The 24,063-nt window shown below is 48.8% G+C and overlaps 5 protein-coding genes across 5 annotated transcripts; all 5 read left to right on the forward strand.

Annotated features, from left to right (window-relative positions):
• Positions 1 to 1,470: 1,470 nt before the first annotated feature.
• Positions 1,471 to 3,334, forward strand: ACHE_30716S (Zn(II)2Cys6 transcription factor; the record flags this gene model as incomplete). Its single annotated transcript, XM_043277365.1, has 3 exons — positions 1,471 to 2,250; positions 2,302 to 2,445; positions 2,501 to 3,334. The coding sequence occupies 3 exons, from the start codon at positions 1,471 to 1,473 to the stop codon at positions 3,332 to 3,334; spliced, it is 1,758 nt and encodes a 585-aa protein (XP_043135251.1).
• A 223-nt stretch (positions 3,335 to 3,557) lies between these two features.
• Positions 3,558 to 4,655, forward strand: ACHE_30717S (uncharacterized protein; the record flags this gene model as incomplete). The annotated part of the gene is made up of 1 exon (XM_043277366.1): positions 3,558 to 4,655. The coding sequence occupies one exon, from the start codon at positions 3,558 to 3,560 to the stop codon at positions 4,653 to 4,655; it is 1,098 nt and encodes a 365-aa protein (XP_043135252.1).
• Positions 4,656 to 7,929: 3,274 nt separating this feature from the next.
• Positions 7,930 to 9,943, forward strand: ACHE_30718S (uncharacterized protein; the record flags this gene model as incomplete). The annotated part of the gene is made up of 3 exons (XM_043277367.1): positions 7,930 to 7,961; positions 8,015 to 8,225; positions 8,291 to 9,943. 3 exons carry the CDS (start codon positions 7,930 to 7,932, stop codon positions 9,941 to 9,943), a joined length of 1,896 nt encoding a protein of 631 aa, XP_043135253.1.
• Positions 9,944 to 10,299: 356 nt separating this feature from the next.
• ACHE_30719S (putative anaphase-promoting complex component Cut20/Apc4) lies at positions 10,300 to 13,061 on the forward strand (the record flags this gene model as incomplete). The annotated part of the gene is made up of 5 exons (XM_043277368.1): positions 10,300 to 10,576; positions 10,635 to 11,010; positions 11,091 to 12,469; positions 12,519 to 12,668; positions 12,721 to 13,061. 5 exons carry the CDS (start codon positions 10,300 to 10,302, stop codon positions 13,059 to 13,061), a joined length of 2,523 nt encoding a protein of 840 aa, XP_043135254.1.
• A 1,041-nt stretch (positions 13,062 to 14,102) lies between these two features.
• KAP95 (karyopherin beta) lies at positions 14,103 to 16,874 on the forward strand (the record flags this gene model as incomplete). The annotated part of the gene is made up of 3 exons (XM_043277369.1): positions 14,103 to 14,142; positions 14,222 to 14,280; positions 14,355 to 16,874. The coding sequence occupies 3 exons, from the start codon at positions 14,103 to 14,105 to the stop codon at positions 16,872 to 16,874; spliced, it is 2,619 nt and encodes an 872-aa protein (XP_043135255.1).
• Between the last annotated feature and the right edge of the window lie 7,189 nt (positions 16,875 to 24,063).

A 24,063-nucleotide genomic window follows, 5' to 3' on the forward strand; every position in this document is an offset into this window, starting at 1 on the left:
TGTGCGATTCTTGGGTTGTTACTGTATGACACGTTGAGAAAAGCGTGTTGAATGACATTTACTTTCTACTATGACAAGGCACGAGTCCAGAATCCGTAGCGCCGTCAGTTACATCGCCAAACTTGGCCAAGTAGAATCACCCAGTTGTTTGAGCGCTGTACAGTGATAAAATCGATTTCACGGGGTTGTAAACATCCTAAAAATGAGGGGCACCACAGCATCCTATCCATGACCACGGTCTCGGGCGCTTCTGGTTTCACCACTCCATAGCTTTGTGTGGCCGTTTCCCGTAGTGCCCCGAATAATCAGGGCCGAACACGGTAAAGTTCGGTCGTCTCCACGAAAGTTCCATAGTTGTATATATCGGATAGCATCGTTGTTTAATGTGGTAAATTTGCTAGCTCCCGTAATATCTGAATCGCCATTGCTAAACTGGCACGCCTTGTGCGTTGGCAGATATGTCCACTTTGTCAGTGAGTGACATTTCAGGCAATCAAGTGAGCCATAAGGTTTTAGGATCTCCATCAGGAGGTTGTTGTGGTGATGATCTCCTGGTGATATTTGGGTATTATGACGGAATCTGGGCTAGCTCATGTGCCTGTGTTGTTATCTGCGTTCATTCTTCATTTTTTAAGGGCTCATAAAGCTTGGTGAATGATCCAGCCACACAATGGATTTTTACTTTCAAAACCCTGCCATCAATCGTGTGTCTGAGATGAGATGCGCCGCCGGTTGAGGGTATCTTTTCAACGTCATCATTCTTTTCAGTGATTGTTACAGCAAAATCTTCGAGCGCGGATGCCAACTACCAAATTACTCGACCTTTTCTTGCTGAATTCGAGAATCACGAGGCTTAGCGATGTTGTTGTTTGCAGTCCTTATTTCCCACGATGGAATGCACAAGGCTTTGACTTATGTATAGTATTTCATGGTATAATAATAGTATGACCTTGCGGATTCAAAATGCAAGCAAATTGAAAACTTGTAACGTGTAGTGGATTGAAGAAGTCATGTACATCTGCCGATGTAGATGACCCGATCGGGTAAAATGAAGCTCTACATCGAGCATACCCCATTCGGTTAGCGCATAGATTTAGCCTCATCTGAACTTCCCCTCTTCCACGTCGGGCGGTTATGAATATCCCCCATATTATTTTCCTTGTCTATTGTATGGACGTTGCCTTTATCAATTCTATACGGTTGCTGGTGACAGTCCCGGGTATTTAGTGGCCTAAACAAGATTGACAACGACATCAAACACGGACTGGGCCGCCAACCGGCTGAACAAACATACAGGTGTTCGCACTGATTACCCATTCGAGTCATCAGTTCGAACGCGATAACCCCATTACATTACATTTGTCCCTGCTCCGTGCAGCGAACATAACGCTTTGGTACTGCACGTCAAAGTAGATCGCCCACCCCACAACCTGAGGTCTCATCTGTTTAATTGAATTGCAATTGCCCCCTATGGTCTATTGCGGGAAGCCGAGTAAAGGCTGTGGCGAATGTCGATCCAGGAAAATCCGTTGTGACCAAGCCAAACCTGCTTGTTCGCAATGTACCAAAGCCCACCGTGAATGTCCGGGCTACCGGGACCAGCTGTCGCTGATGTTCCGGGATGAGAGCCAGCAGGTGGTTCGGAAAGCGAAGAACAGTGCGTCGACGACCCGTAGGGCCGCTAAGACCTCTAAACGAACGGCCACTGTGCGTGCGATCGATACCCCGAGCCCTACTCTTAGTGAGAAGAAGGCGAGTGGGGGCGAGGTGCAGCTGCAAAAGACGCCTCCGGCGGAGACGCCTAGCGTCACCGTTGATGTTTTGACGCCTTCTGATAGTGGGGGTAGCAGTGGCAGTGGCAGTGGCAGTTGTAGCAACGAGGGCAGTCCGGTGCAGCAGATCAACCGCAAATCGATTAATGTTCAGCCATCTTATTATCCTACTCAGGATGAAGCGGTTTGTTACTTTCTTCGGTACAATGCATGGCCCGGTGCTTTCTGGATGTTGGATGCGACACCCGATGCATTCATGCAGAATAATAAGTCTTCTAGTCTGCAGGCTATGAGGGCTGGTGTCGTCTCGGTGGGCACGGCAATGCTTGCGCGCATTCGACGATGTCCATCTTTGAAATTAGCCGCAGAAAATGAATACGGCAATGCGTTGAGATTAATGGGCGCAGCAGTGATGGATGTGAACGAGGCGCGCGCAAATCCGACTCTTGCTGCCGTTCTTTTACTTGCTATGTTTGAGGTAAGATTTGCATGCATGTTGGATGAATTTAACCCGACTGACGGCGGTTAGTGTGTTACGAGTAGGGCTCCAAAGAGTATTGAGAATTGGATAAACCATATCCACGGTGCTGCGGCATTACTTGAGTTACGGGGGATACAGCAACTTCAAGATGAAGACGGACTTCGATTATTTGTTCAATTACGCTACCAGATTGTATGTGAAGCCCTATCCTTTCGCGGCTTTTCCTAAGACTAATGCGTATGCGCAGATCGTAAGCTGTTTGCAAAGAGCGGCACGAGTCCCCCAATCAGTCCTCGACTGCTCTAGGATTGCCATGTTTTTACGGCCTCAGAGAGAGGCGTATGGTGACCGACTGGTGTCGATTACCGGCAAATTGTCCAACTTGCGTGCAGATATCGCCTCACAAACAAACACGGACGGGCGACAGATCCTTGCGACTGCTTACGCCATTGAAGCAGAGCTGATGACATGGCTCGCCGGACTACCACCCAACTTCATGTACAAGACGGTCAAGAAACCCGTGATTGATGCAGAGTTCCTCCGCCGCTCGCGTGGATTCGTACCGTACAGCGATCAATACCATATCTACAGTGAACTGTGGCTAGCTCATACTTGGAACCAGTATCGCTGCTCCAAGATTATCGTGACACATATCATCATGAGCTGTCTACGACGACTATCAGCGGATTCAGCTGGCGGGTATTCCTCCGAAGATCTGGAGATTCATTGCAACGGGCTCCGTGCGACAGCCCGACAGCTGGCCATTGATATCTGCGCGAGTGTGCCAGACCACTTGGGCTTAGTTGGGGAACCAGCTACCAGTAATCGAAGCCATATTGGAGGCATTGTACTCCTCTGGCCGCTGTTTCTCGCAGGTGCAACGGAGAACAAGGCCCATGCGCTCCGGAAGTGGGTCGAGAACTGTTTCAAGCTGATTGGACATACAATGGGAATCGACCAGGCGCTGGCATTAATTGAAATTCTGGGCGTGGAACCTGGATTCTTCGAGGACATCGATCGAAAGGACGGAATCGTGTATCGGGTAGAAGACCTGAGGGATCTTGGGAGTGATCACCCATGACGCTGAATTTGTATATTCTTGATTCTTGCATTTTGGCGGGCGTCTGGATCAGTTTTGTACTTACTATACTATGATTGGGTTTTACCCAAATTGGGAATCAATGATGCTGTGTATACGCTTCATGATTGCATAATGCGCCACTGAGTTGGGACCTAATGCACCTGACATCAACACAATTTCCTTTTCCTTTCTCCCCACGACTGAAAGAACACACAGCGCAATAATGGGGCAACGTCCGTCCAAGCACGACCGCACCAGGGGCGCAATCCAAATGCAAACCTACACCTCCAACACCCCCACATACCTCAGAGAAACCGACAAAAAGGAAGTCCAAATCGAAACCAAACTCATCTCCTCACCACCCTCCCTCCTCACCCTTAGACCACCACCCCCAGCCCTCCTCAGCCCCTTCACAACAACCAGCTACCAACCCCCCCGCCAACGCCGAAGCATAAATCTAGGAAAAAGAAACAGCAAGCGAACGCTCGCCGAAGATGAATACCACGACACCCTCACAAGCTTCCTCCAGGAATACAACCTCGTCTTCGTAGTCGACGACAGCACAAGCATGCAGGACAACGGCCGCTGGCAAGAAGTCACCGACGTCCTTGCATCTATCGCCCCGATCTGCGCGAAACACAGTCCCGACAATACCGGAATCGACATCTACTTCCTAAACCACTACGAAGTCTCCGATACCTCTCGAATAGGCTTCTCAACGACCGCCAGGGGTAATAAAGGCGGGTACACGAACCTGCAAACAGCCAGCCAGGTCAGGGAGATATTCGACGCCATCGAACCGCGCGGTCCGACGCCCTTCGGCGCTCGCCTGAATCAGCTCTTGCAGCCGTATCTGCGACTGGTGGAGAATATGAGGATCGCCTATTACAATTACCATAATAGTATCAATGCCGGTTCTAGCTCCACTCACAGCCCTGATGCCAGAACCGCTGCTGCCGAGTACAATGAGACTGAGCGACGCTTCTACGTTAAGCCGCTGTACGTCATCGCATTAACTGATGGCGCGTTTACGGACGATGCACTTAAGGAGCTCGTCCACGCGGGTAAGCGGTTGGATAGATGTCGCGCTGTGCCGTGGCAGCTGTATGTGCAGTTCTTGCAGGTTGGGCAGGATGAGGGCGCGAGGGTGTTTTTGGAGGTGCTAGAGGGGGATTTGAAGCGGGAGCGCGAACGGGAGGGGATGGGGAGGGAGATGGTTGTGTTTCCCGGAAAGGAGGTGGAATATAATTACAGCTACGGGAGTTTGAGTGCGGAGGGGGTGTTGAGGGGTGTTGTGAAGGCTGTTAGCAGCTGGGTTTGATTGTTTGTACACAGGCCTACAGGATCTTACTTCATAATGTTATAATCTCAGTGCTGTTTTGATGGGACATGTCAAATCAATAATGTCGGGAACTCCGAGATGACGATCACTGGGAACTATCAAATTATGAAACTATCGGGTGGTCAGTGCTTGAGGCGATTTGAGATTGACGGGGATTATAGTCGTCCGCTTAAATTAATGTTGCAGAAAATATCTCCGGATGATCAAGTGCCTGTTCATTTCGAATGCTTAGGATCTCCTGGCGCAGTCTGCCCTACATACTCGGTTAGCGGGCGGAGTATTTCGATTGCTATTCGCATCCAAATGGCCCTTCTACTTTAGCAGAATGCCCTTCCTGAATTGACTGTAGATACGCTCAAATACTCTCAAACTCACAGATACAGCTAGAAGCAAAAAAGAACCGTAGCTATCCTCCTCAGTCACAGTTACAGTCAATTCTCTTTGTCTTGCATCGCCACCACCGATTCCCCTCGAGCAACTAATCAACACCAAGACCAAGAAATCATGGAATATACCGTTGCTTTCGAATGGGGCGCCTTGGTCATCGGTGATCTGGTATAATTCATTAGCAAGAGTCCTATATAAGTTATGAGTGTGTGATTCATGATACGTACCCAGCGGCGACACTCTAAAAGATCCGTCTGGACATATTCAAGTCCTTCACAATTCGCATTATCGAACATGCAGGGGTTGTCGAATATTTCAAATGTTCCGCCTACGTTCACTCCACAAACGGGGAAAGGGCCTCAGGGCAGGATTCGCGGCATGCATTAACTGGTTCGATGCCCTTTCCTACCACAGGGGCAGGGACAGGGACAGGGAGCACCTGTAAGAGAAGGAGCAAGAGGGTTGCAAGGATGAGCTGCATTATCAGTAACAAGGTTATGGCAAGTGTGCAGATTCTAGAAGGCTAGAAGGCTGGACCATTGAAGAAAGGGTAAGTAGAGGATGATGCGTACAGAGATGTCAGGCAGCGTGGGCAATACCTAAGCGGTTCCTGCAAGTCTTCCGTCAACTCGTACAGCAGGCAGGAAAGAAGTAGAAGTCTACTTCAGCGTCGGACGAATGGCGTAGCAGAGTAGAACAAAGACCGTCAACATTCATCTCGCCTGTCTCATGACATAGCAGCATTTGTTCCCACCGTGATGATTCTTCATCTGTCACTTTTCTCCAACCGTCTATGACTAACTGTCCAGCCTTGAATCTATCATGCCCACCAAGCAAAGCAGTCAAGCATCTATACAACGGCGCTATCCTAATCCAAATTTCTACGACCTCGGTACTATTTTAGTCTCTCCATATTGGACAGAATTGGTACAGCTAAGAAATTGCATGCTTGGTATTCCAGTTAACCGCACTTTTATTTCCCCTCTCCGTGATGGCGGAGTAACAGCAGCACAACATGTCGGAATCGACACTCGATACAAGCATCGAATAAGATCGGAGAATCACTTGATTGACAGCGGACCTTGGCGGACCTCTCCTTGATATTATTTTCGAAGAGACGCGTTACAAGAAGGCAGATGTGGGCTCCGTTGCCGCACCTTCGCATAAAGCCCGAAAGAGAACAGACACTGATCGAGTGACAAATGGATGAAAGACATGGATACGATCCAGGCAGCGAGATAATTAGCAACAATAAACGATGAACCGGTCCAGCCCGCAAACAAATCAAACAGTGACAAGGCAGTGGATTATGGTTGCCACATGAGGGGACACGGCACGATAGAGTTCGGCGCAGTTCGGCGGATTCACGATGGTCACGGATGCTGTGCGGATACCTCGCGTAGAGTTACGGAGATACGGAGTGCGTAGTATCGGAGTACAAGGCACTGCTACAGGCTACGAGCACATCGAGATCAACACGACAGGGATGAACGGCGATGAACAGGCTGAGAGACAGAATGTCGGTGACTGCAACAAAGCGCACTGTGACCAGGTACTCGGGGCGAACTCGGAGGATGATCAACCTCTTTGTCGGGAAATGGTGGCAGTGTTGTTGTTATTGTTGTTGTTTGGTACCAAGCCTCGCACTTTGCACCCTCACACTCGGGGTTCTCCGCCGCACGGGGACTCGGGCAGCTGAACATGCAAACATGGGAGCATAGCTAGACCTTGCACTATGTCGATTATGTTCAAGCTTAGGTCTGTTAGCGTCTGTCAGCGTGTTTTTTCAAAATAATGGCATCGTGGTCTATGCGTGTACACTAACAGGGGTACTACGTGCTAAAAGGCTGGTTCCTGAAGGAAATTAATGGGCCACATGGTTTACGTGGCTGGAAATGGCATGGATCGTCAGGGACGGCGAGGGTGACAAAAACACGCAATGATACAGGACAAGTCCATAGTGGAAATAATAGAGGAAGAGAAAGAAAAAGAATATAAAAAAGCAATATATAAAAGCAATATGGAAGTGCACCAATGGCACCTGGAACATAGTAAGCGCAGCACATACGGAGTACACATACGAGTTCACGACGATCCCAGCCACACGTCCTGATCGGTAATTGAGGGAGGATGCGCATCATCGAATCTAATCCCGTCCGATCTTAAATACATTGTTATTTTATTTTATTTTTCCTCAAATTTTTCTCCAGCACAGGTCCTCTGACGTACTCTTTTTTTCTGGTGCCTCGTCGCCTCGTGGTTCGCTAAAGCCACACTTTTGCTGCCAACCTCACTGATATTTCTTCCTCACCTCTTCTCTCTCCAACTTATCAACCAAACTGCTTTTATTTTGTTTACCTTACTTCTTCCGCTTCTCTATTCCTGCACATACACGCTCTTAACCTCTGCTTCCACAAGCGCCCACCTTGTCCGCCCCATACATATCTTCGCTGCACCCCCGGCGCTTATAACACAACCCTCGTCTTCCCTGACAGCAGACAGCTTTATATCTGAACTGGCCATTGTTCTTGTAGCCGCCGCGGCTGTTTGGCCTTCGTTGACGTCTCGCGTACATTCCTTTTTTAAACTGGCGATGGCGTTGGTGTTCTAACACCCAACCGCGGACTACTATCATTATATTACTAGCCACTGCGCCTAACTCGAACCTCAAAAAAGTCTGCATTCAATTGCATCCAGTCTTCCATTCTACTGTCTCTTTTGTCTATATATCGTCTGTCCTGGCTGGTCTGTGGACGGCGCTGCATTGTGTATTGATCTCGGAGTATTCCATCTTGATCTTGATTTTCGGAGCGATTTGAAGCGACAATTTTTATTCTCCCCCCCCTTTATTTTAACCACAATTATCATGAATTCGACGACATTAATGACCTTTTTTCTGTGAGTTATTCTTGGAGTGAGGGGAAGGGGTAAGAAAAAGGCTAACGAGTCAGTCGTACCGATCCTAACGTCCGATCCGTCAAACTGTTCGGCTCCTGGGACAATTTTTCCAAACCGTACTCCCTAGAAAAGGATAGGCGCGTTTGCCCCGGCCTGTGGAAAGGTTGCTATACTTTTACCGGTATCATTTGTGACGGCTCTTCGGTGCAGCCTTCTTCACCTCGTTCTGGTGGACTAAAGAATGGCGGTACCTACTGGTATTACGTGCGTCTCATTGTGATCTTCATGCAGCAAGTGATCGGTGGCAACGGGCTGACAGAAAGTACTAGTACTTGTTAAACGACGATATCGAACACTACAACGAAACCGAACCCACGACGACGCACTGCCCCTTTCTCCCTGGCCAACCGGTCAACGTTCTTCAAGTTCCGATCTTGCTCCCCGATAGCGAACCGGTTCACACGCACAACTCACAGTCCCTCAATAACACCCTTGATATCCGCACCATGAATCCCGAGGACCGTTACGTGAACCCCCGTCAGCCCCCTAAGCCCAAGCTGCCGCGGCTCCGCACGTCCCTGCAGCAGCCGGCGCCCTCCTGGTCTTTCAACTCCTCTCCTTTGAGCTTCATCACCAACCGGACAACCTCCCAACCTACCAGCGCCGGGGGCAAGTCGCGTGGTCATAGCTCTGGTGGTAGCCTCGACTCCAGGATCTCCCGCTCCGTGTCGCCCCCCAGATCCAGGGGTCTACGCGCCGCTATCCAATGCTTAAACGCATCGACCCCGGAGCTAACGACTATCAACAACTCCGAGGATGAAGACCTTGTGATGAGACCATCAGCTGCGTACGGTCCCCGACCTCTCTTCAGTCCTCAGCGCGACAGCAGCCCTGCTGTTAAAGAAACCGAATTGCCATTCCGGCGTCCTTCGTCTGCCAACCACCACGATTCATTGTCCATCCAGGACCGCCGTGCCATGAAGTCGAAATACCGGGATCCGTCTCCCTTCCGGAGTCCCCTCACCGTGAACACCCACTCTGATCGATTCGAGTCCTTTCATCAGAATGATATGCCAACTCTCCGTGAGCTTGTGCAGGAAATCGCGGTTTCCGGAGATACTTCTGCGACGCCTAGGCCGCCTAACTTCCAAGACAAGCGGCTGCCCACGTTACCAAACACACCATCGTCCGTCATGGACGAAGCCCTGCGGGATCTGGACGACAGAGAGAAGGCACTTGACGCAGAGAACCTGGGCAGCCACTTCTCCGACTTCTCAGCGACCGACGAGTCGACGGGAGATCAATCCCCAGTCTTGGAGAGGAGCCGCTTCTCCGAATGGAGTACCGACAATGAGCAAATCTCCCCTGAGTCGATGGTCTCCGCCTCGACTTTCAATGAAGAGCGGCCATTATCAACCATCACCGATGATGCAAAGACACCAGGTCTTTTGCAACCATCCCATGTCGCTGAATGCAGCGACCCTGATACGCCCCATTTGACCGTGGACTCCCAACCATCACCCGCTATTTCTGCGGGCGACAACTCCCCGGACATCCCGCTCCCCGCCCCTCGCGTAGCCGTCTCAGGATCACCATTACTCAACATGGCGGACCTCTCCATCAGTGACGAAGACGGCGACCACGAGCACAGCGAGCACCCAGAATACGTCGAATCGAACCCCAAACGCCGTGCCGCATTTTTTGGCGAATTAGACCCAGTCAAGGGACTCGGTTTGTCGCCCAGCCCAGGGAATTCTGCCATGCTCTTCAGAGACGCAGTCGAGCGCGATTTAGCTGCTACGCCTCACGCGAGTGTTGGCTCTGTGAGTACGGGTCGTGATAGCCTGGGGAGTGGTCGCCTTGTTGCTGGACAAAATGCGACCATGCAGGAGATGATGGATGAATTGAGCTACCTGAAAAATATGATTCAAAATGGGCAAGATTTAAACGGGCAAAATGAAGCACCTCAAGGGATGATTTAGCTTTTATTTATGGAACTTGGATCGCTATTTGCTGGCATTTAGACAGATTTATCGAATGAACCAGACCATTGATTACCACCCTTGTTTTACAGATAAGACCGAAAACCCGTACAGTCATAGAGCCCTGCGTAGAAATGTATGCAGCTTCGTGGTTGTCTGCACCCCAGACGATACACGCGAGACGCGCCAAGAACCGCTTTCTGCCGTTCAAGCAACCAACCATCCAAACCAAACAACCACACGCCCAATCACCTTCCCAACCACAAGTATCAAAATGGACTAGACTACAAACCCCATAGTCCCTTACCTACACAATAAATTCCACAGAACCAGGAAGAAGAAAAAAACAAAAAGAAATGATAGAAGAAACCCCCCTCCTCTCCCTCGTCGCGGAGAAATCCCTCCCCACAAAATGCAAGCCCAACCTCCTAACCTACTGTCCGACAATGGACCTGATTGCCCTGGTATCCGCGCAGGATGAGCAATTGTCTGTTTATAGGCTGAATGGGCAGAGGGTGTTTGGGGGGTCATTTGGGGGTGATGCGCACGGGCATGGGTATATGTTGGATTCGGATGAGGAGGATGAGGAGAAGAGGAAGGGGGAGATTAGGGGGGCTAGGTGGAAGAATAATGGTGACTTTTTCGATTGTAATGGGATGCTTTGAGAGCATTGTGCTGACTTATGGACCAGGGCATTTGCTTGCTGTTGCTTGCGCGGATAATACGATCCGGGTTATCAGTTCGTACAGCGGGAAGACTGTTCATCATTATCCGGCATATCACCCTCACAATCAACAGGGCGATGACTGTGAAGACGAAATTACCACCACGTCGCAACCCAAAGTAACCTGTCTGGGCTGGGGCACCAACTTCACCGATAGCAAAGGCGCACAACGTTACCTCCAGGAGGCTGCGGGCCAGATCTCCGTGCAGGATTTGTTAGCGCCGGGTGTACATCCGTCGAAGGTGGCTGCTTTGCTGAAGGCGGATTTACCGAGGGAGTTGGCGCTGCTGGATGTGGAGAGTTCGTTGCCGAAGTTGAGTACGTTGCCGGCGACAGGGAGTGAGTGAGTGTTCTTTCCCTTGTGATTTGCCCTTACCTTTTTGGGGATGAGGAGTGATTGGTGTTGGTGTTAATGGCTTGCAGTGATGATGTATTCAGCTCCAGGGCATCGCTGGATGCTATTTTTCATTCCGCGGCGAAGAATACCAGTGACTCGGTAGATGTGCTTGCGGTGGGATTTGACGATGGTACAGTGCATTTGCGGATCTTCGATTGTTTCGAGATCGGGTCGTTCCAGATCGGTGCTTCTGAGGGAAATGCCAACCCGTGCAGTTTGCTTCAGCATGCTTCGCATCCGTTAAGCTCGACTCATGCCCTGTTGGCTTCTACGCCTTCGGATCAGTCCACCAAGGCACTACAACTACTAACAGTTGATCTGCGATTTATCACAAAGTCTGGTCGATATCTGTCGCTGCTCGCGTATAAAACGACACAGCTGCAGAATCTGCTGCGGTATATCAATCAGGTGCAGAAGCAGATCGAGATCGAATGGAAAAATGCCCAGGAACAGCCGATGAGGTTCATGCGCAGTGCCGAATTTGACCTGCAGGAGAAGTGCCATTGTGATTTTGTCACTGCGGTGTACCACCTGGTAGTTACGGGTGATTGCTTTGCGCCGTTGAAGGAGTTTTTGGTGGATATTCTGAAGTCACAGGGCCATAAGCGATGGGACAAGGCTGTTTGCAGTGGATACGAGAATATCCGACGTCTGACACACGAATGTCTCCTCCCGGCCCTGGAACGCTGCGAAGTCCTCCTCAGCCGCCTCATCGGCCTATCAAAATTCTCCAAGCTCAGCGACGTCCTGGGCCTCGAAACGTCCGACCTAAACGCTATCGTCGAAACACTCGACTGCCTGCATCTCCTATCCCATCACATCCTAATCAACACCAACGAAGAACTCTCCCAATTCATCTCCTTTTCCAAATGGCTGCGTCACGAAATCGACATCCAAAGCGCAGAGCCCATGTCCCAAACTCTCGAAGAACTAATGGAACGGACAGACATCATGGAATACCCTAAGACACTAAAATACATCCAAGGCCCGCTTGCCAAAAGCGCCCTCCGCCGCTTCATCCAGCAACTCCCCATGCTGGGCGTTCCCAGACCTCCTCCGCCTGCATCGACGGCTGGTAAGTGGGCTCCTACGGGGCATGGTCGGTCGTTCTATGAGATGTTTAAGGGGTTGTTACAGCAGCAACAGCAGCAGAGTTTGGATGGTGGGGAGGTGGAGGTGCCGAAGTTGAATGATTTGACGAAGAGGTTGGGGTTGCAGTTTGAGAAGGTGTTTGGGCAAATTGCGTTGACGCAGAGGAGGGGGATTTTGCATCGGTCGCCGCTTATGTTGCATGGGGATTGTGATGGGGAGGTTATAGATATGACTATGCGTTATGAGGACACGCAAGAAGGGAGCTTTGGTTCGATCTATATTGCTACGAGATCGATCAAGTCGAAGCATCTATGTATGCCGTGTCTCCTAACCTTGTTGCATGCGTGTGCTGACAATTGCAGTCTACATCTATCGCGTGGTCCTAGATTCTGTCAACGGGGTTAGTTCGACACGAGATACATCCATCGCAGGTTTCGACCTCCAAGAAGGCGACATCCGCCAACTCCAGTTCGTCGAAGACGATACCCTTATGATCCTCTGGTCTCACCATAGTACGTTTCCCCCCCCCCCTCTCAGTAACAAGTCAAGTACTAACAATAGCAGACGGATCCTCCTACCTCCTCAACTTCCCTTTCCAACCCTCGTCCGCAACGAGTTCCGGTGCCGAAGCCAAACCCCCCTCCGACCTTACCGTGGAATACGAGGACTGCAATTCCTCGACCACAGTTGTGCCGCTCTATGTATTAGCGGAGGATTCGCCGCACGCGAGTCTGATTAGACATACGTTCCCGGCGAGTGCAGGGGCTAAGGGTCGGGTTAGACGGATTGATGTTAACGGGAGGAAGGGGAGGAGGGCGATTTGTGCGTTGTTTGGGGACGGAGGGAGGTACGAAGTGTTTGATATGGATGCGGAGGTTGTTGAGGAGGATGAGAGTGTTCAGTGATGTTATGAAAACATGGTATAATACAAGCATGCTATAAGAGTTCTGTCGGTATGGAGGGGTAATCCCTGCTAAAGGATCTACTAGCCCACGATAAACTCAGACAAAGAGGATGACACTAAATCTAGTTTTCTCGTACTGACACACGCATTATTATTTCCTCTGGTCATTTTCAGTCACTTGAACTCATACTTAATAGAACCAGTAAAGACATTGTTGACGGAAAGCAGTAGAATTCTCTGTGGGCAGTTGCCTGGGCACCTGGGTGGACTGAAGGAGGAAAACCAAAATAAGCAGAGGGGCAGCCTTCCACGGTGCCTGCTATGCATGACAGCACACCTGCAGCTGCTATCTAAATACATATACAACAGGGCAATTCAACAGGTTTCCAACATATTTATTTCTGTCGCCATAACAGTACTTTTTCACCGGTTTACTGCTGTACAAATGATACAGTCTGATGTATCATTCTCGCAAGGGATGTCACGTGTACTGACTAAGCAGGATCGCGGGGCGGCACAACCCTTTCAGCCAATCACTGACCGTAGATGGCAGTAGGCGGTGGGCGGTGATTGGACGGGCAAAAGAACAGCATCATGGATTCCTCTCTGTGTCTCTGAGTCTCCCCTCTCTCTTTCTTCTCTTCTCTTTTTCTTTTTCTCTTCTTTCCTGCTTCTTCGCATTTACTAAACTTCCATAATCCTGCTCTAAGATTGCCGTGTCGACGGTCAACAATATTTTCTGCCACTACCGGTCTTTCTCCTCCGCCTTGACTCCGGAGAAAAAATCGAAGAGGGCGTCATAATAATAATCCACAAAAACAACCCGCGGGTTTCCCTCCACGAATAATTCCCGTCTTCCTCTCTTCCTCCTCCCCTCCTGTACCTATTCAACCACTCTTTTTTTTTTTTTTTTCTCTTGACTGTTTGTCTGTGATCTCGCTTGGGCGGTTGATTTTTCCTGCCTGGCTGCTTGATTTTCTTTTCTCCGATCTGTTCAGACCAGTTGGGCGACCTTTTTTTTTTTTTGTTCGCATAATCAAAGATGGATGTTACTCAGGTGTTGGCGAGCACCTTGTCGCCAGGTATGCTCTTTCTCTATCTCTACTTGACTCATCTTGTTGGTGCCTTGTACTGCGGTTACTGATCGGGTGCTTTTTCCAGATGCGGCGACACGTACCAATGCCGAACAGCAGCTCCTCCATGCTGCGGAGGTTGACTTTGTATGTCCCCTCCCCTTTTTCAATGAGACAATATGGATAAAAGGAACGCGGGTGCTGATATCTGCTTCGTTTAGGCCGGCTACCTCACCACCCTTGGCCAAGAATTGGCAAACGAAGCCTCCCAACCGCACATCAGAACCGCCGCCGGTCTTGCGCTTAAAAACGCTTTCACCTCCAGAGATTTGGCCACACTACGCGAAGTGCAAGGGAGGTGGATTCAACAGATCAGCCCCGAAATCAAGACTCAGGTTAAGGAGCTTGCCCTTAAGACATTGACTTCCAAGGATGCCCGTGCCGCCACCTCCTCCGCTCAGTTCATCGTCTCCGTCGCTGCCATCGAACTGCCCCGCAATGAGTGGCCGGAACTCATGAACACCCTCGTTCAGAACGTCGCTACCGGCTCCGATCAACTCAAGCAGGCCTCCCTGATCACCATTGGGTATATCTGCGAATCCCAGGACCCCGAGCTCCGGGAAAGCTTGGCTGCCCAGTCTAATGCCATCCTCACCGCCGTCGTCCAGGGTGCCCGTCGCGAGGAGCCCAACATGGACGTGCGGAATGCCGCCATGACCGCTCTGGGTGATTCTATCGACTTTGTTCGGACCAACATGGAGAATGAGGGTGAGCGGAATTACATCATGCAGGTTGTCTGCGAGGCTACCCAGGCCGACGATCTCCGTGTCCAGGCCGGTGCCTTTGGCTGTCTCAACCGTATCATGGGCTCGTACTACGAGAAGATGCGCTTCTACATGGAGAAGGCTCTGTTTGGTCTCAGCATTATGGGTATGAAGAGCGAGGAGGAGGATGTTGCCAAGCTTGCCATTGAATTCTGGTGCACAGTCTGTGAAGAGGAAATTGCGATCGAGGATGACAATGCTGCGGCTCAGGCCGAAGGTGTTACTGACATCCGTCCCTTCTTTGGCTTTGCTCGTGTCGCATGCAGAGAGGTTGTCCCCGTCCTCTTGCAGGACATGTGCAAGCAGGATGAGGACGCTGGCGAGGACGAGTACAACATCGCCCGCGCTTCCTACCAGGCACTGCAGCTCTACGCTCAGTGTGTCCAGGGTGAGGTGATGCAGCCCGTTCTGCAGTTTGTCGAGGAGAACATTCGCAATGAAGACTGGCGCCGTCGTGATGCCGCCGTTGCTGCCTTCGGTGCCATCATGGACGGTCCCGACCCCAAGATCCTGGAGCCCCTGATCAAGCAGGCGCTTGGCGTTCTCATTGGTATGATGGAGGACAGCTCCGTCCAGGTTCGCGACTCGGCTGCTTTCGCCTTGGGTCGTGTGTGCGACTTCTGCTCTGAGACCCTCGACCCCGAGGTTCACCTCCAGCCCCTGATCTCTTGCCTCTTCAATGGTCTTGCCAGCACTCCCAAGATTGCCAGCTCCTGCTGCTGGGCTTTGATGAACGTTGCCGACCGCTTCGCCGGTGAAATTGGCGCTCAGACCAACCCTCTTTCGCGGCACTTCGAGGAGAGCGTCAAGTCTCTTCTTACTCTCACTGAGAGACAGGATGCTGACAACCAGCTCCGCACTGCTGGATACGAAGTTCTCAACTCTTTCGTCACAAATGCTGCCAACGACAGCCTGCCCATGGTTGCCACTCTGTCGGATGTCATGCTCCAGCGTCTCGAGCAGACTGTTCCCATGCAGACCCAGGTTGTCAGCGTCGAGGACCGCATCACCCTGGAAGAGATGCAGACTAGCTTGGTTAGTGTCGTTCTTGCCATCGTTCAGCGTCTCGAAACGGAGATCAAGCCCCAGGCCGACCGCATCATGCACGCCATGCTCCAGGTTCTCACTACCGTTCCTCCCAAGTCGAGTGTTCCTGATGTTGTGTTCGCTACCATTGGTGCTATTGCTGGCGCTCTCGAGGAAGACTTCGTCAAGTACATGGAGCCCTTCAGTCCCTTCCTGTACAACGCTCTTGGCAACCAGGAGGAGCTTGGTCTCTGCTCCATGGCCATTGGCTTGGTTAGCGACATTGCACGCGCATTGAACGAGAAGGTCCAGCCCTTCTGCGACACCTTCATGAACCACCTGCTCAACAACCTCAGAAGCACCGCCAACCAGCTCAAGCCCGCCATTCTCGAGACATTTGGCGACATTGCCCAGGCTATCGGAACTCAGTTCGACACCTACCTGCCTGTCGTTGCCCAGGTTCTCCAGCAGGCCTCTACCGTTACCACCAGCAACGATATCACCATTGAGATGCTCGACTACATTATCTCTCTCCGTGAGGGTATCATGGATGCCTGGGGTGGTATCCTCCTGTCCTACAAGGGCACTCCTCAGGTAGCCCAACTGCAGCCCTTCGTCGAGTCGATTTTCCAGCTTCTTCACATCATCTCGCAAGACCCTGGCAGCCGGAGCGAGGGATTGATGAGAGCCTCCATGGGTGTTATTGGTGACCTTGTTGATGCCTACCCTAACGGCGAGTTTGCTGGCTTCTTCCGCCAGGACTGGGTCACCGCCCTGGTTCGGGAGACAAGGACAAGCCGCGAGTATGGTCCCCGCACCATTGACACTGCTCGGTGGGCTCGCGAGCAAGTCAAGCGCCAGATCAACATCGCCACTGCTGCCATGTCATAAAAGCATTTCAATCGACTTTTCCGTGATTGATTGCTGTTCCTGAGCCAGCTCCCCGTGCAACACGCCACGTGCATCGAGTGTTCCGGATGGAAGCGAGGCCGTTGATGGACAGCTCCATTCGCCTGTAGGTGATATACGGACACATGGACGTGGTGTCACCGGTTGATTGCATTGCCAGGCCGCTTTTGCGGCATTGAATTTCGGCATACCCCAACACTACCCCAGTCGAAATCACCCTTCCGCCTTATCGCCCACTCTCGATCTTAGCACTGCAATCCCCCCTTACGTATCGCCCCTCTCCCCCGTCACACGTCGCCTCCCCTCTCCCTTCCCCCATCCACCTTCCAGGTACCTTCTAGGCACTTTTCCTAGTCGAACCTCCCCTTCGCATTTTCCCAAGGAAGTTTATCTCTTTATCTTCATTTGATTTCTTTTCTCATCCTTATTATTACTATTCGGTTTTTCTTTTTCTTCATCTGTTCGGTCCGTGTCTTTTTTGGTTTTCCTTTTTACGTCGGTTAATTTAGACGGTTTTGTTTGTGATAGCGTTGCGATGGTACAGATAGTCATGTATGCCCCAAGAAGTCATGTAAACTTGCTTTGAATTTGAAGAGAGAATGAAAGATACTCATTTGCTATGACATTGGTCTTTTGTATGAGGTGATTTTAAATAAACAGATGCGTTGCTGTCATTCCGTCGGTAAATGGTGGTCGAGATGCCATAGCCCAGTTTTGTGGTTATCAGGTCGTCCAGGGATATCTGCTCTGATGCTTCGAAGCTAGCCTCTTTATTAGTACACTCATGAAAGAAAACAGAACAACCCAAAAACTCGAAAATGCATCAACAATCGAGGTGAAATACCTATAATCCTTAGCTAAACTCTTAAATCGACTCCTCCCAAGCGGTACACAAGAAACGGCACCCTTCTCGTAGAGTTTTGTTGATACTCTGGTGCGCATAGTGTGACGTCAGAAAAATGGGAATGATAAAGACAAGAAAGGATAGAATAGAATACAAAAGGGAGGAGGTAGACAGTACAGGGTATCGATGTGATGGTAGTGCTCTGCGAAGCCGTAGTCCTCGAATTCGGCCGTGAAGATCTTTGAGGATAGTTAGGTGTGAGGATGAGTGTGAGTGAATGAGGAGGGGCTTGCTTTTAGTCGGATTTGAAGGGGGAAAGAAGGGAGGGAAGATGGACATACGTAAGTAGGCATCTTGATCATTGGTATTGCTTTTTTCGGTGCTTTTTCTACTGGGCTTTCAGGGAATCGAAATGAAGTGGTTTCAGAGAAGTGTTCTATATAGGTATCTATATAATTTATATCTTGGGCATACGCATGACACCATCTGAGTTAGGTGAGGCTGGGCTACGTGGCAATGCAGGTATTTGCTGGACTGGGACTGGCGTTTGCTGGATGGTGACAATGCGTGTAAGAGCATGCTGTAGACTCCTGTCGAGTGGAGAGGAGGTTTTTATGAGGATATACCTGGCCGGATGGGGATGGGATTGGTGGGTTTTGTTAAATGGGGAAATATGGGGTAAGAGATATTCAATGAAGACGAGCGTCAATACATTTAGGGCTATCCCATCCTCCATCTCTTGCACATATGGACCTCACGGGGACAGCCTGAATATACAGTACTCTCCTCTGCCTACTCAACCTGCTGAATAGTAGTCGAGATACCCTCTCCCAGTTTTACAGCCCGCAGGACTTCCAACGAGATGTTCTCGGGTGCTCCGAAACTGGATTCTGTTCAGCATTCAAAGAACAAATAACCCGAATAGTATACTTGGGGAGAACTAGTGCCAAACGTACTAAATCACCTGAACAAGAGGCCAATCATGTAGATTTTCGAAAATCTGGCCAAACTTCATGGCGCCCACGGCGCCGTATTTGGCCTTTACCTTGGTGTTTGTTAGACTAGCTGATACTGAAAGGTGGTGATTTGGAGTGAGCGGACAGGCCCCTAACGCGATAGTAGCGTTGATCAACGGGGTCGGTGTTGGTGTCGAATATTATGTAGAGTCTCTGGATTGTATGTAGATTGTCAGTGTTATATTGGTATAGAAGGGAGCCAGATTCAACGAACGTATTTGCGCATTTCGAACGATGATCTGGGGTTTACGTTTGCAGGGAGGTTTTTTTCTTTCTAGATTGCAGAAAGTACGTTTATGCTTATATACTGTCAGCTGAGGGGCAGCTAAGCTAAGCTGACTTAATATAATAGGGGTTTGTATATCAATAGCCACCTGACTATGTGTGTAGTACGTACAATGACCAAAGGCTCTTTATGCTTATATGCAGTGTCTTCCACTTCCATTTAGTCCGGTTGGGCACTGTATGCATATCGACAGGGATGCTTATTATGTCAGAGATGTGTTTGTCCAACCTATATTGGACAGAGAAGTGTAAGTGAACAAAGACTTGATTGATTGTTAGTAAGCTTAATCGTATTATCCTGGGAATGAAAATAAGTTGCCCTACTTGTGAGGCAGAAGCTCTTCTAATACAATGATAATGTCATCTTCAGCTTTACAGCATGTACCTTATCACTTGCATCGGTTGGCGCTTCGAATATGAAGTCTGCCAGTATGCAATCGAATGGGAGAGGGTTGGGTCTGGAAGTCTCCCACATACACGATAAGGTGGCCTTTTTGCTCGAATGTAGGAGGTGCGATGAAAACTGTAGCACCAACTTCACTGTACCTAGTCTCCACCCTAGTACGTAGTTGGTTGTACACAAGCAGATGGATAGAATTCGGAAGACTGGAATACATACAAGCTCGCAATGTTGTTATAATTATGATAGATTTCAGCGAACGTAGTCTTTCGTCTTGTCACCTTGCATTGTTTTGCGTGCACTGGATGGGGCGTGGAACTGGCTGAGGGACGCGATCTGGATCAGAGAACAGGTTGATTGTTACCAATGTAGAGACAGAGGTATTCTGTTGTTTATACATCTGTCACTTCATTTTATGCCTGCAAAGGGTATTGGCAGATTGCTTTTTCCCAAAGAATAGAGGCATGTTAGGGTTAGTATACCTAACAGAGCCGTATGCTTTTAATTGTCCATTGACTGTTCCAACAGGCTCTATTCATATTTATCAAGACACAGCGACAGGTGGTGCTGGTAGTATACAGGCCACACTTCCTGTGTGAACCCGCATATGGTGTGATAGAAGCCCGCACTCACATCAATAGTGTCTAGCATCATCCAGCCAATGTTTCCCTCAACGCAGCCCTCAATTGGCCCATATAGTTCCTCCAGCTCATCCTCAACTTCCTGTTTAAGGTCCGGATATTGTGCAATCGCATATTTCGCGCTTAGGGATTTCCAGCAGTCATCCACAAAATTCACATAACCCCATCGCTCCTGTCCTAATATACCCTAGAGCTTCTCAAGATCATAAAGAACGCTGTGTAGCGCGTCTTCGTCAATTTGAATGAAAGTATCGATATCTGGGAGGAGGCACCATATCTGCATCAAACTTCCTAGTAGCATGCGGGTTGTCAGCGGAGGACGCGTCCGCAACCCATCCTGAAAATGCGCGCGAAGCTGATCTTTTGATGTGCCATCAAATGCTTTTCGAGTCCTCAATGGACGTCATTTTTAGATTGTAATCGAGTAACTGATTGATGTCTAGCGTGTCGGAGTTTGCAATATCCTTGTGCATTTCTTGGGTGATCATTTGCTTGAAGTAATTCCATCTTTCGTCATTATTGTACGTGCAACGGTAAAAGACCCAGCCCCTTTTTTCAGAACCCCTGTTCTTGTTGAATTCGGATATTCCGCGTCACTGGATCCATGGCGCTGAGGATTGGTCGGGATGTGAAGCCTCGAAAACTGAATCCAAATCTATCGTGAAATGATACAGGGAATGAGCCAGGGTGAGAGACAAAGACCGAACGGACGAAGGATGGGCCTTTGAATGGACATTTATTGATAAAAGGTCTCATTTAGGAAGCAAGATACAGCAATGAAGATTTTAGTATGCAATTGTTATTGTTCATTATTTTTTATTCTATATTGGGTTGATGGAGGCTGAAAGGTTTATATAAACCAGTCTCATCACTTCCCACACCCGTGCTAATTATGCGCCTTGAGTTGTGACCACGCCTAAAAATAATATTCTCACTTCAATCCGATCTGCAGCAGCTTGATGTATTTTACTGACACGTATTATTATTATTATTATTATTATTATTATTGTTGTTGTTGTTATTGTTGTTGTTATTGTTGTTGTTGTTGGTGTTGTTGTTGTTGGTGTTGTTGTTGTTGGTGTTGTTGTTGTTGGTGTTGTTGTTGTTGTTGTTTATACACGCATCTGTCAGCCCTGTACAGACATGTATATCTGCGTTGGGTAATTAATAGACTCGTGACTTCCAAGATTAGCGCTAATACAAACGTGCTCTAGTCCCCCAGCCTGTTCCCTGGACCCGGTAACTAGCTCAATACCAATAGCTAGCTCCACACCGCTGGCAACATTGAGTAGCGTGGCTACAACCCCCGTGTCCAAGCTCAGCAATGCCGCTCCCCAGTCGAAGTCACAATGTGGAAAATGGTATGTTTTGAATCCAGGGATCAACTCCACATGCGGAAATATTGAATTGAACGCGACAAACTGTGGTCAGGCTGTGAGAGACATCTCGACTTGCTCGGGGTACATATATTGACTTACCAATGGCACTGATGATGTGACAGTCTTAAAAACATCCCGAGTACTGGCTGAAGCTCTCAAGCCTTTAGTGAAGAAAGCAGTAACCTCCCATCCCTTTCGTTAACTGCGATTGCAGCGTCAAAGAGCAATTCACCATTATTGGTCTACTAGAAATCCAATGGGAAGAAGTATAGAAAGAAAAAAAAAAATAGCAATGCTATCAGGACATACGTATGTAATAAACCGGGCCATCTGGACTGGCCATCGCTTCGAGTTCGAAACGCCCGGAGCGGTATACTTGACCAACAGATTGTAATGGCCAATTTCGACCACGGGAAATTCAATCAATGGAGGCAGCTACACAGTATAGAAGTCATGCATTTGTTCTGGATGGATAATGCAGCATACATGAAGAGGGCGATTGTGCATTATTATGCACAAGACTTTGCGGTATCCAATACCAGCTTCTACATTTTCAGACTGAATATCAAGCCCCGTTTATGTTAACATTCATCATCTATGTAGGCCGCTACGTCGGGAAGCCAATTGGAAAATTTCTCAATGGTGGTAGAAATGCCATCCCCTAGCTCTATGACTTTCAGATCACTCTCAATTGCCTCAAATCTAGTTTTTATTAGAATTTCGTATAATGAAACAAAAACAAACGCTCTGGGGTGGAGTATTAAACATACTCAACACACTGGACCATAACACCTGGGCGATAGAAGTAAAAATTTCTAGCCCCCAGTTTGCTGTACTTGGTTGTGACTCTGGTTGTTGGAATCGGATTTTAGTTTCAGACATAGGTAGATGGAGAGTCAAAGAGGGACGGGAAGATAAAGTGGCAATACATACATGTTCTCAATGTCCTTGGCATATTTTTCTAAAGCTTCGAGGCTTTCGTATACGATTGTGATGTCCTAGATGTATTAATAGAGCTGATTTAGGATCCGGATATAGATCAACGAACGAATTTCTCATAGACTTCGTGGTCCTCCATTATGTGCTCGTGGACCGAAAGATCTGGAAATTCGATAAAAAAAAACACAGCTTGGAAAATTATTGATGTTGAGTAGGAATCTTGTCATTCATTCACCCTGAAATTAATTATCCTTACATGGCTTTATTTCGGTCCCAACAAGAGAAATATCGGCCCGCTATGCATGAAAGCGCTTACTTGCGTTGTAGTAAGTGACAATCAAGTAAATGCATGTCTCTAGTGAATATGTAGGGTTGCACAGCTTTCGAGAATTTGAGGGTCTATTACCATTATCTCTTGTACAGCTCACCAAATTGAGGACAGTTACTACAGCCATTTTGATGGCTGGCTAGTAGAAGAGTACTCCATATATGGGTGCAAATATGGACCAAGATCAGTGGACTTCTTTATCCTAAGAAATATGGATATGCGGATAAAACCAAGATAGGAGAGAGAATGGTAGAACAATACTGAGAAATTGATTATCAATCGCTATACACCGCGCAAAGACATGCTCATCGAGATTGTCATGAATTTTTTATCGAGATGAACTCACCTTCTCGACTTGACGTCTTTGACCTTTCTGCTTTTTCCATGCGCGAACCCTTTTATTCCTGTAGTATATTTTGCTCCCCTTCTTATCCGCTCGGATATGTAGTTGGAGCGCGAGGGATGTTCTGATGGCTGTACATTCATATGAATATCATTATTCATACTTGCTTGTATATACAGACTTGGCTGAGTTAAACATCGGTGAAGAGCCAAAGGGTGCACAAGCTATGGCATTTGGTAAGATTTCGTCAATCCACAGCAAACAGGGGGATAACCCCTCTGTCAGCTGAGTAGGTGTTGTGCAGTCATCCTGTAGGACCAACGCTTGCATACTCATTGTCAACTGGACCTGAAAGGAAACATTTCCCTCTCAGTTGAGACTATTAAAATTTTACTTAAATGAAAGGTATAAATCAAACAATCAATCTGTTCGCTATTACTCCGTATCGCATTGCGATTATGTCGCAGACGAGGTCGCCAAGTTGGTGCCAGATTTCGAGGCGATTCTGTGACTGAAACATAAAATCGGGCTCACGGGTATCTTGTGTGGTAGTCATCGCAAACTGCGGATCATTCAAGCTGTATTTTTACTCTATGAATAGTCCTTGCCACTCCATGTTTCCCCGAAAAGCAGGAAGCCGGCACTGGCCAAGTCGGTTGCCCAGACTTTGGGGACTTTGGATTGGGGCTTTCCATGAAATATCAGTTGGAAATTGAAGCCCATGGACCTAAATGCAAGAAGTCACTTACAACTGGTATCATTCTAGGGGAGACATGGAAAGCCTTGGATGGAACGGTACTTTGGTTATGTTTAACAGGCCGCAAGGGAGATTGCAAAAAACAGTTGTTGTTAAGATAGACGAATGAAATGAACATCACTCTGGTATTCTACCGCTTTGTTCCAAGGTTCGCATATGTTTTGTACCTGTCTAGGGCAATGCGCATAGTTAGTAAGCTTTATGTCTGAGGCAAGATGTACTATCAGCACGTGACTGAT

The sequence above is a fragment of the Aspergillus chevalieri genome, chromosome 3, assembly GCF_016861735.1.
Source record: "Aspergillus chevalieri M1 DNA, chromosome 3, nearly complete sequence".
Lineage (NCBI taxonomy): Eukaryota > Fungi > Ascomycota > Eurotiomycetes > Eurotiales > Aspergillaceae > Aspergillus > Aspergillus chevalieri.